This window comes from Bemisia tabaci, chromosome 1 (genome assembly GCF_918797505.1).
Source record: "Bemisia tabaci chromosome 1, PGI_BMITA_v3".
Taxonomy (NCBI): Eukaryota; Metazoa; Arthropoda; class Insecta; order Hemiptera; family Aleyrodidae; genus Bemisia; species Bemisia tabaci.
Window position 1 is genome coordinate 88,398,659 of NC_092793.1, and position 12,923 is coordinate 88,411,581.

The following is a 12,923-nucleotide window of genomic DNA, read 5'->3' on the forward strand; positions in this document are numbered from 1 at the left end:
CATTCCTTTCCTTTCCTTTCCTTTCCTCTCCTTTCCTTTCCTTTCCTTTCCACTCTTGTGAAATTTGAATGAGAATCCACGTGGTGCAGAAGGTACCTACTCAATATCTCACCTTATCTAGTGGTCCATCTAGTCGATTGTTTTGTTCTTCAATAGGCTTGGAAAGACATCATGAAAGCAGTTGCATCTGATACGAAAGTGATGACTGTGATTGTCATTGACAAAATGCATGAACGATTAGTGAAATGTAATAATCTACTCGAAATGATTCAAAGAGGTCTGAATGATTATTTAGAAAAAAAACGTTTGTTTTTCCCAAGATTTTTCTTCCTATCAAATGACGAACTCTTGGAAATTCTTTCTGAGACTAAAAATCCAACGAGGTAAGCACTCCAGTTCTAAATTCTTGGAAATATTTATGAATGTGCTAAAAAGTTACTCCGCCCATCGTCAGATTGAACCTGCAACATTACTACGCCGGGATGCTGGTAAATTGCGCCGATTCCCAAAGAAGCTGATTGTAAATTGCGCCAATCTGGGAAAAAGCAGGTTGTAAACTGCTCCTATTTCGAATAGAGCACGAATGGAAAATTGCGCCGATTCTGCCGTATTTTGCAGTTTTTCAGAAGGACCTGACAACGCTGTTGATCAATGCAGCAGTAGCAAAACAGATGAGATTGAACGTGTTATCTCACAATCAGTGTGGATGGGATAGAATCTTCCATCTTGGCCGTAGAATTCTCCTTATGGCAAAATATCAAATTATATCATGTAGGTTTCACATAACACAGGCTGGCTACCGACAGATAAAAAAGCTTGGTCTTGCATCTGAGTATATGAAAAAAGATCAAGCGTCCGAAATTAGTAAGTGGCTTTATCACATTTTTGGACTAGTATTTCTTGACCCCGACGAAGTTGAAAAATGCTTTGTAGAAAATTTTATGACTGACTGTCCAAACGATGACAGAGTATAGTTATTTTGTGATAACTTTGTAGACAATGGGCCTGTTGCAAACTTTTGCTAGAGCAAAAAAGTAGTATGAAAATGGGAATTTAAGCGCAGTAAATTATCCAACAGCGTTGCACGATGGTGCAGAAAGATATGAATTAAAATACAGTGTTGTATGGTGATTATTGTTCAATATGGCAACGCTGTAAAAGTAAAAGTATTGCATGTTGCCCCTTCAATATGCGGGTTATGCAATGGTGTAATGTAGCCCCTTCATTATGCGGTTTATGCAATGGTGTATTTTTCAAGATGGTGGTTACAGCGTTGCCGGACGTTGCACTTAAATAAATTATTTATTTATGGGTGAAACTTTGCAGCATCGAATTTTACAGTGTTGCCAGATGGTGCAAGAAATTTGTTAATTTTTCGATACAATGTTGCCAGATTGTGCAAAAAATTCGGATTTTCGGACTTGTAAAAATTTTCCGTTCCGAAAGACCGTATCTTACAGTATGGGCCTGGTATCGGAGACTGGAGATTAGGGTCTGATTCGGGAAACTGAAAATTTTTCGGAAAATCACCCTCCTCCAATCCGCCGCGGACCGATGCCTCCTTTTCCATTATCGAAGATCGGAAAACTGCACGGACCGAATTTCGATACGACTTTTCGTTTTCGAGATTTCGGACTTGTAAAATTTTCGGCTTCAAAAGACCGTATCTTACAGTATGGGCCTGGTATCGGATACTGGAGATTAGGGTCTGATTCGGGAATTTCAAATTTTTTTAGTAGTGTGCGCTTGGAGATGCGTATAGGAACCTTGTGTTTTGCGATGTGCGACTGGGATTGGATATTGCAATATTCAGTTTGCTGAATCAAACATTTTTATTATTCTACAATTTGGTACAATAAACAGAAAAATTATATAAAGAAAAGAAAGCTATACAAGTTAAAATAATCCATGCTGAAAATCACCCTCCTCCGATCCGCCGCGGACCGATGCGATTCTTTTCCATTATCGAAGATCGGAAAACTGTAAGTACGGACCGAATTTCGATACGATATTTCGTTTTCGAGATTTCGGACTTGTAAAATTTTGACGGCATCCACGATAGACCATATCCTACAGTATAGGCCTGGTACCGGAGACTGGAGAGTAGGGTCTGATTCGGGAATTTACATTTTTTTAGCGCTTGGAGATGGGTATCGGAACCTTATGTTTTGCGATGAGCAACTGGGATTGGGTATTGCAATGTTCAGATTGATGAATCAAAATTTTTTTTGGGTATTTACAGTTACAGTTTAAAACAGTTCGCGTTGCATACTATTTATACGAAATCCTTACTATCGATCCAACTGTTGTGACTCGCGTCCAGACCCAACCATTTAACAAAGGCCTGGTTTTTCTTGCGACGCAGAATTTTCTCCACCAGGAACGTATTCTTATAGTTTGTGGGTTGGAGTTCTTCGCGGTAGAATTCTCCTTTGATGATCGTATCGTGCGCGTCTTTCAGATCGCACGTGATCGGAACGGTCGGATTGGCGCTGCCAATCTTGAAAATTTCCGTGCTCCAATTCGGTGTGTATCCTTTCTCGAACATGGCTTTGAGCCTCGAGATCCGGACGTGATCACCGACATTCCATTTTCGTCTAGCCAGACGTCTCTTTTCAATTTTACTCAGCGGCGGCCCACGAAGCTTTTGCAGGATCATCGGTACATTCTTTTCGGTGACATCGATTGGTTTCATCCCGATGGTGCGATGAACGCTCCCGTTATATTCACGGATGAGTTTCGGTAATAGATCTACCCACTCGTACGATCCTTGCGCGCTAAACTCTTCCCACATCTTAGTTTTGAGCGTTACGTTGAATCGCTCGACAATAGAGGCTTTGGTTGTCGAGTACGAGCTGTACATATTGATCTTGTGACGCTTCATCAATGCTTGTCATTTGGAGTTGTAGAATTCCGAGCCCATATCGACTTGTAAATGTTTCGGTGACTTTCCGGCTGCTTTGAGAACGCGTTGCAGAGCATAATTGACATCCGTGGCCGTTTTCGATTTGAGCGGTTCGGCCCACGCCTTTTTCGAGCACGTGTCGATGACGGTCAGGAGATATCTGTATCCTTTGTTGACCGAGGCGTACGGTTGCATCTCGACGAGATCAGCTTGCCATAAATCAAACAATCCGAGAATCCGTACTTTACGACGCGGATAGTTTCGTCGCGCAGGTTTATGTATCTCTTCGAAAATCCCACGTTTTTCTGCCGACATGATAATTACCGTCAACGTCGTCGTCGTCCGCTCTCTCGATTCAAATGCTGTTTCAATGCTACTATTTTAACCAGACGATTGTAAGATTGTTGGAGTTGGTGGATACGCTCCAGACAGTGTTGACCTAATTTCATAGCTTCCTTCCACTTCCGTTCGGACCATTGTTTGTTCACCGCATCCTCGTCGCTTTCGGGATCTTGCACTTGACGAATCCATTTGTTCGATACGATATAATTTCCGTCGGAATCCAGTGAGAATCCGTAACTTTTTGGCCCGCGGCGTAATTTCGATCGGCCAAAACCGTCGGTGTGACCCATCGCAACACTATTTTCCTTTCGTTCGATTCACAGCCTCTAATTGATTGATCCTATTTTCCAAACGTGATAATTTCGTCTCGAGTCGTTGCGTGATACTTTGGTATTCTTCCATTTTCTCCATACAAAGCTGTGCTAAATTCATAGCTTCCGTCCACCTCGAGTGTGTCCATTGTTTGTTCACAGCGTCGGTATCCTCTTCGGGATCTTGCAGTTGTCGGATCCGTTTGTTGGATACAAGATAATTTCCGTCGGGATCCAGTAAGAAACCGTCACCTTTGAGACCTTGCTTCGTGTTGCGAACGTAAGTCCCTTTCGATCTTCCAAACCGGTCGGTGTGACTCATTTTTGTGCGGAACCTATATTTAGTGGATGTAATCTGCTTCGCGAAGCTCTTCGACGATACTCAGAATTTAACGATCATGATCGGTGTGACCAGCTTGTTTCGAAGCTACAAGTAAAACGAGTCGTTGAACCAATTCGTTCGGATCGTCCCAATAGACGAGTTCCCGTTTCGCACGGTGAATTTTGATACCGGAGCCTTTCTTCAATTTTTTACGCGATGACTCCCTCGTTGATCTCGGAGTCGATGTAGCGAACAAAGGTTTCATGAGATCGCGGTATTTTTGACTGCGGTTCGAGTTGGGTCTACCGTGTGGATGATGATCCCTCCGATGCGCATTTGTGAGCGTAACTACTCGTTGGAATTTAGCGCGATCATCTTTTGTGTAATTACGCGGATGTTTCTTAAAAAGGAGCTCCAAGAACCCGGGTGTCGGTTCGAACACCTCATCGCTACCGTCCAAGATTAGTCGTCCGTCCGAATCGAAAGTAATGGTTCGGTTTCCGATAAGAAAGTTTCCGTTGATCGCTTTCCGCACACCATACGCGGGATCAGATTGTTTCGGGTGTTTTTCCAGATCGTCCAAGTAGAACTGTACGTTCGGGGTAGTGATCGTGTCTCGAGAATCGACGTCGTCGTCTTCCGTGCGACCCGTTGTTTGTTCTTTATCCGTTGCATCTTGGAACGACTCATCATCATCATCATCATCATCCTCCTCCTCCTCCTCCTCGTTTGAGTCGTTATCATCATAATCTTTGTTCATATTTTTCGGTGATCCGAACGAAGCAAATAAACTATCAACAAACATTGTTTTATCTTTCGTTTCCAATTTTGAAGGTTCGATCTTGGTTTTCTTTTCCTGAAGAGCAGCGACAAGTGCGGGTGTTGATGACGAGACAGTTTTCTGCAACGCTGCGAGCGGATCTGTCAACGGTTTGAAAACTTTCTTCAACGTCACCTGAGCGTCCGCCTCTCCGGTGCGAATGGTATTTAACTTCCGTTTGATATCTTGACGGATTTTATCGATACTACCGTATTTCTGAGCGATCGTCGACAACGATAAGTTATCCATCTTGTACAATATAGGTATCGAAACCTTTTCGGTACCTTCCCTCGTTCTTAATACTATCTTTATCGATGACTAAAAACCCGTACTTGTCCTGCCAGCACACCGAGCAGATGTGTCTGAAATCTTCGAACGTGAAATCTGTGTTGACGTGATCGTCGTAGATGTGTCGCAAGTTTGTATTATCCTGTTTGAAAACTACGAGCAGGTTAGCGTTATCGCGAATCAATTGTTTCGGTATGCGAGAATACGTTTGACACAATTAGAAACTGTCGACCAAGCTGCGCCTTCCCATACTGAAATAATCCCGCATCGCATTTTGTTTGTCACTAGCGACATCATCGAAAATAAAGACCGAGTCCGATGCGGCATCGTTTGGTGGAACAATCTCGGCCGTGTCCGAATAGACGTTGTATCCGAGACCGTCGATTCCGTCGAATATCTGACGCAGTTCTTCGTACTTGGGTTGGAACGGTGTCTTGGAGTACAAGTACACGTTGCGGAACTTCAATCCGTTCGGATGTTGTAGCAAGCAAACCATCACGTTTGTTTTACCACAGTTGGACGGTCCGACGACAATGCAACGGATACTGTCCGGTAACAGTTCACTGTGTCGTCGTCGTCGTCGTCGTTGTCGTCGGTTTTCATTTTGCTTCTTCCGCTTGTCGAGGTTCGGGACTCGCAATGACTTTCTTTGCTTGACGAGTCGCATCATATTCGTTCCCTATTTTATCGGACAGTTATTTTTTTTTTAATTCTCCGTATAAATAGTATGGACATTTTCGTCAGAGTATGTCACCGAGAAGATTATCAACTTGCAGCAAAACCAAGCGAGGACGTGGACTGTTAAACTCGTTGATAAATTCACTACCGTTCGAACTACACTTACCGGGCGACTACAGGTACTGCGGACCGGGTCACTCGCCTCGCAGAACGATTGAAACGCGGAGAACCGGGTATTAATCCGCTCGACGAAGCTTGCAAGTCCCACGACATAGCTTACAGTAAGACCAAAGACACCACCGAGAGGAACAAAGCCGATCTCATACTTGCGGACAGAGCTTGGGAACGTGTGAAAGCGTCCGACTCATCGTTGGGTGAAAGAGCGGCAGCATACGCCGTAACGAACGCTATGAAACTCAAAGCCAAACTTGGAATGGGTCTAAACAAGACGTCGGCAGCGAAAAAACCGAAACCCAAGAAGAAGAAGAAGAAGAAGAAGAAGAAGAAGAGAGCGTCGAAGAAGACGAAACCGGTGGAGCGGTCGATCGAGCGAATTTTGGCTCTCCCAAAGATGGGTGCCGGGGCGTCGAAAACGAAGAAGAAGAAACCGGCGGAGCGAATCTTGGCTATCCCGAAGATGGGTGCCGGAGTCAAGAATCTCCTGACGAGTATTGGTCTGGCCGCGCGAACAATCACACCGGTAGCGAAAATGATCAAGACGGTCATCGACGGATCTTTGAAGAAGAATGTACACCTTGGTGAAAGATTGTACTTGCGACCGTACCGTAAAGGTTACGGACTTTACTTGAGACCTTACCGTAAGAATTTAAACTGATCCGTGGGCTACCGCGCCGAGCGATGACGGACGTTGAGTTGAGGATCGCTGCGACAGAACAATTACGAATCCCACATTTCCGCGGTTTGTTCATGATCGATGAATTGGCGACCAAGAAACCCAAACGTCCCGAGTGCCGTATCATCAATCTGGACCGAAGCGATGGACCCGGTACACATTGGACAGCATACCGGATTTCAAAGAGCGGTAACGCATTGTATTACGACAGCTTCGGTGATCTACCACCACCCATTGAAATTACGCGATACATTTTACGCTCACGCGGTAGCTCAACGACGACGATAGGATACAATTATAATAGCGAACAAAATTTCAACTCGAGCGTCTGCGGGAAACGATGTTTAGAATGGCTCGTACAAACCAGGAAAATATAGTATTCAAAACCAAATATGGAAACTCAGAAACGATGTCACACGTTCATGTTGACGGGGAGGAGCAACGTTTTCGAGTTTGCACTGCCTAGACCTCTCGACTTGTTCGGACCTTGCGAGATCGGTCTGACGGGTTTTGTAACTTATTATTCCATCCCGAACATCGACATAACGAACAGACTGCTTTTCTACTCCGAGAGCCCTGAAGAGAATTACTCGGCAATTTCGTTCCCGATGGGAGCCTACGAGATCGAGGGTATACAAGAATACTTCCAGGGAGAACTTGGCGGAGCGGAAGCTATCAAACTCAAAGCGAACAACGCTACGCTTAAAGTAAGCATCAAATCCAAGTACTGGATCGATTTCCGCAGACCCGGCACTTTACGTAAGGTGCTCGGATTCGGAAAGCGTCTCTTGGCACCGGACGAATGGCACGAAGCTGACTATCGCGTCAACATCTCGCCCGTAAACATGATATGCATCGAATGTAGCATCGCCGACGGTGGCTACGTGAACGGGGTGCGCGGACATCACATTTATGCTTTTGCTCCCGATATCGAACTAGGATTCAAAATGGTAGAGCAACCGTCGACGATTCATTACTACCCCGTCTTGGGTGATAAGATCCAACGTTTGCTCGTTAATATAGTAGACCAACAAGGAAGAGCGATAAATTTCGGTGGTGAAGAAGTGACAGTTCGACTGCACGTGAGACCGCTAACTTATAGGTAAACGAAGGATCCAGAACGACGACAACTATACGTTCCTAAATTCTTTCACATATAATAGTATTGATAATCCACGAACTAGTTGTCAACAACAACAGCAGCAACAGCAGCAGCAGAGGAAAACTTTGACCGAATATTCCAAGAGGGCTCTTACACAACTCTGATTCGTGGTGAAAAATCCGAAATAAGAACAAGATGGAAGCTTGGCGACAAGAGATCATCGAATACGAATACATCCGTTTCGGTCCGGTCGACGAACGGCGTGGAAACAACGATTCGATCCGGTTCAGCCCCGATACCACGGCCTGATCACCGTGCCTCAAGATTCGAGGATCTTCATGCGTGTAGAAGTGAAACTCGAGAAAAATCCTGGAGCCGCCGCAGATGCCACGAAACCTCCATTCAAGTTGGCTAACAATTATATCCAGCACATGCTCGATCGTATGCAGTATAAAGTGAACGGGACGGAAATCGATAGCATGCAGTCTGTCGGAGTGACATCGACCGTGAAAAATTATCTCACATACACTGGAGCGGAAACCGCGGGACTCGCAACTGCCGGGTTTTGTGACATCTCTCATACAGGGGCCGAATTGGATTACACAACGGCGGATCAAAATTTCTCCGCTATCATACCGTTGTTTTCATTCAGCGGATTCGCAGTACATTTCAAAGACGTTCTAGTCAGATGCTCGCAAGAGTTGATCCTAGTGCGCAGTGGTACGGATAAGAACGCATATTATATCACCGACGCGGCGACCGCGGACGGTTACACCATCAAATTTAAAATAATCGAAATCTATTGGGAGATTCCCATCGTCAAATTCACATTGGAACTGGAAAAACAAATCTTGCTCAAGATGAAGAAGAACGATAAGATGAGTTTCGGATACATGAATTGGGAATCGCACGACATCCCTGGGATTTTTCCGACCAAGACGTTCAAATGGAGCGTAAGAACAACCAGCAGGCACAGGCCCAAATTCGTGGTGTTGGTATTTCAAACGGATCGACGGAATAATCACCTGAAGGATTCCTCTCTTTTCGACAATGTAAATGTGCGCTCGGTCAGCGTTCAAATCGATGAGCGTCGGTTTCCTCAAGTTGATACGATCTACGATTTCTCGACTATGGATTATAATCACGCCTATCTGAACTACACCGATTTTATGAGAGACTACTGGAAAGGTGAGAAACTCTGCGAGCCGGCTATGTTGTTTGAAAATTTCAAAGATCGCGCGATTTTCGTCATCAAATGCGTTCAAGGTGAAGATCTAAAGACAGCTCCGGTGGATATCACGTTGACCGTTGTGGTAAAAGAGAATTTCCCGGCAAACACTACAGCCCAGGTGATTCTGATCACACCTGTGAAGTATTCGTACGAACTACTGCACGGAACCGTGAGGCAATTGGATTGATCTTAAGCAAAAATTTAAAAAAAAAATAACATGTTTATTTTTTCATTTTTTTTTTATTTTATTTATTTTTTTTTCATCCATTACATCATTTACAAAAGAATACAATAATACATACAATATAAATCAAGCTGCAACGTTTGGAACGAGTGCGAATTTATATGTTCTTCCGATCGGGCCTTCGTAGATGAGATCGAAGGATCCAGCGTTGATATCCTGAATTGCATCGTCCGTCAAACGGTTCGTAATGTGCGAAGGTAGGAAGAGGAGACGATGATGATTCTCGAAGGAGATAATAGCGGCAACGGTTATCCCGTACTTGGATGGCATTTTGATGAGTTTGTTCATCTTGTAGCGGGTGTTTACAGCCAGCTCTTTAGCGTTGACAATCAAGATTGAATTGTTGAAGACGTCCATGTCGTCAGTTCTATCTGCTGTATATCAAGGTACGGATGATTCCAATTTTCGTGTGCTATATTTCGAGTGAAACAACTTGTCTGCTATATTAAGCACGAATGATTTCAATTTTCGACTGCTATATTTCGATTCGACAATCCGTCTGCGGATGATTCCACTTTTCGTGTGCTATATATTAAGTCGGCTTGATTCGACAATTTGTCTGCTATATTAAGCACGGATGATTTCACTTTTCGTCCGCTATATTTCGAGTGAAAGAATTTGTCTGCTATATTAAGCACGGTTGATTTCACTTTTCGTCGGCTATATTTCGCTTCGTTCAATTTGACTTTTCATCTACTACTCCTATATTATTATCGGGGTGATTCCTTTGTTCGTCTGCCTCTATAATCTTCTGCTGCTCCTGCATGATTTCAGTTTTGAAATAATCACGGTAAGAGGATTCCGACAACCACATACACAATCGGAATGCGTTCGACATAGCGCAGAATGGATGTACTAAAGGACACGTATATGCTGTCGACCAACGAGCCAATAGTCGCAAGGACGGGCAATCTTTAGTGTCCAAATTTACAACGATACATTTTTCCGGCACGAAACGACTGATGAAATTTCGTTTTTGTTCACCTTTAACATATAATACATCGTAGCGGTTCCCGATACGATTCATTTGTTGTGTGATTGTAATATAGAGGAGGATAAAGTCCAGGCCATTATCTGCATTAAAATCTGAAATGATAAAAAATTATCGATATTTTCCAATCTAGTAGAACGCTAAGTTTGGACACTGTAATTTTAGATTTGATGTACTTCAATATTAGGGTTTGATATTGGAGAATGAAGTTTGACTTTTCAAAAAAAATTGTTTTACACACTTCTCGTCCACGTTTACAGAACGTACGCGTTTTGAGAACGTATGCGTTTTGAGAACGTACGCGTTTCGAGAACGTCCGCGTTTACAGAACGTACGCGTTTTGAGAACGTACGCGTTTTGAGAACGTACGCGTTTTGAGAACGTACGCGTTTTGAGAACGTACGCGTTTAGAGAACGTCCGCGTTTACAGAACGTACGCGTTTAGAGAACGTACGCGTTTTGAGAACGTACGCGTTTTGAGAACGTACGCGTTTAGAGAACGTCCGCGTTTACAGAACGTACGCGTTTAGAGAACGTCCACGTTTAAAAAAAAAAAAAAGAAAAAAAAGAAAAAAACGTCCAGGTTTAAAAACGTCCACTAAAATTCCAGGAATGCGAACAGAGTTGCTGAACAGGTTTGTCCGCTTCCTTTTCCAGACACGTTGTTACCCCAACTCAGCTCCATAGACACTTTCCGATGCATGAAGTAACCGTAGAATTTAACCAAGTCCTTTGGGAATTGCACACTTGAATCGGTACATCTTCCACTCCCGTTCGGGCTACCCGCAATGAAACTTTACTAGATTCATCTCAAAACGATACTGAAAAGAGATTGGGAACTGTACGAGGTCTGTCCGGAAAATATCGATAATTTTTTATCATTTCAGATTTTAATGCAGATAATGGCCTGGACTTTATCCTCCTCTATATTACAATCACACAACAGAACTTTGATAGCTTTCGCGAGTGGGCATTAGAAGGAACTGATCAAAATATGCGTGTCAAGTGCCATGCTCGCGTTTTCTTTCATTTTTTCGTATAATGACCGAGGGTGAAGATTCATTAAATTTTACTTCAAATGAGGAAAAATGAGTCTTGGATCTACGGATACGACCCTAAGATAAAAGCATAGTCCTCAAAATGGACAGCACCCTGGACATCATGAATATATTCCTCGCGGTACAACGATTATAGAAGAAACTGACCAGGGAAACTTTTCAACGTTTGTGAGCCGCTCTATCAGGTGAATACGTCCTGAATAATTGCGGGTAAGCGGTGACTGGATGTTCCATCATGATAATGCTCGCCGGCCACAGTTTTAGCGAAGCACGGCATCCTACATACCACATCCTCCTCAAGTCCAGATTTAGCTCCTTGCGACTTTTGTCTGTTTCCGTAGCTTACGTTTCCGATGAAAAGGATCCGTTTCAACTCGATAGAGGAGATCAAAGAAAAACTTAAACAGCGCTGAAGGATATTGAATTTTGACGAGTCCACTTGAATTTTGACTTGTTAATCTCTAATTTTGCTAATTTTGAAGATCGGGTTCTGGTCTTTTTGTGGTGGATAACGGTTTGGTCAGTAAATCGGCTAGCTGATCACCTGTTGGAACATATTTTACATTTATTAGCCCTTTTTCTACCTGTTCTCCAGAAAAATGATACTTTACATGCATGTGTTTTGATCTTTTGTGGCTACTTGGATTCTTTGCAATACTTCTGCAACTGGTGTTGTCTTCATAAATTAAAATGGGAGTTATTGCAGTCATATTAATACTATTCAGAAACGATTTCAACCATAGAGCTTCCCTGACAGCTTCAAAAAGCGCCATATACTCTGATTCAGTGGATGAGGCAGCCACAGAGTTTTGCTTTTGGTATTCCAACAAATGGTACAGTTTTCAAATAATTTAAATAGGAAGCCTGCCGTGCTCTTTCTATCGTTTTCATCTGTTGCCCAATCAGAATCACAGTGACCACTCAAGATATCAGTAGGTAAATATTCGTTTCTTTGTATAGGTCAATTTCAAATTCCTTGAGCCTTTTAGGTATCGTAACACCCTTTTCAAGTATTGCCACAAGATCATATTGTTCTCGCTTGTATATTTGCATAAAATACTTATTGCAGCGCACAAATCAGCTGTCTTGTGCATATCATTATGTACATCAAAAACCCAATGAGGTTCTGAGAGGGTGCGTCGTTCCCTTCAACTGAATTAAGTTCTACAAAATCTAATTTACTTGGAAGTGGGGTGTCAAGGGCACTTCAATCAGTCATATTAAACTTCTTCAAAACTGTATTAATATAAGCACATTGACTCAAAGTTAAAATCCCGTCGCATCTCTCAACTCTGATTCCCAGAAATAATCTAATATTTCATTACATGCATATTTGAAAGTAGCGGGTGTGTTGCCGCCAAAAATCGTATAGGACGCACCGTTTTCGAAATATCGAGCAAAAAAACATCGATTATTGATATTTTACCTTTACATCTGTTGTAAAGTATCGAAATCATCGACCATCAACATTCGCATTTGAAGTTGTGGTAAATAATCAAAATCATCGAGTATTGTTACATCTCCGCATTTAAAATGGACCACTAGACAAGGTGCAAATTTAAGCATTCTGATACGTGTTTCTTAACCAGAACTTTACGGAGAACACGATGCACGTAACTAAATTACTGAAACCAACTCCTAACGAAAATATTAACGTTTTCATTTCACATTGGTTACGGGGAATTTGAACTGCCCGCTCACATCAAGAAACTCAAAGCTCTACGACAATCAAGCACTACAACGCTTTCAGCAAGCTTCTCAATCGAGCAATAAGTGTT

The 12,923-nt window shown here is 42.9% G+C and overlaps 1 protein-coding gene across 1 annotated transcript in view; it reads left to right on the top strand.

The window, feature by feature from the left end:
* The window catches only part of Dhc36C (Dynein heavy chain at 36C), a 542,513-nt gene that overhangs the window by 185,031 nt on the left and 344,559 nt on the right, over positions 1 to 12,923 (top strand). Inside the window, exon 17 of the mRNA XM_072306421.1 lies at positions 157 to 383. Within this exon, the coding sequence (XP_072162522.1) occupies positions 157 to 383 (227 nt within the window). The remainder of the gene's footprint in view (positions 1 to 156; positions 384 to 12,923) is intronic.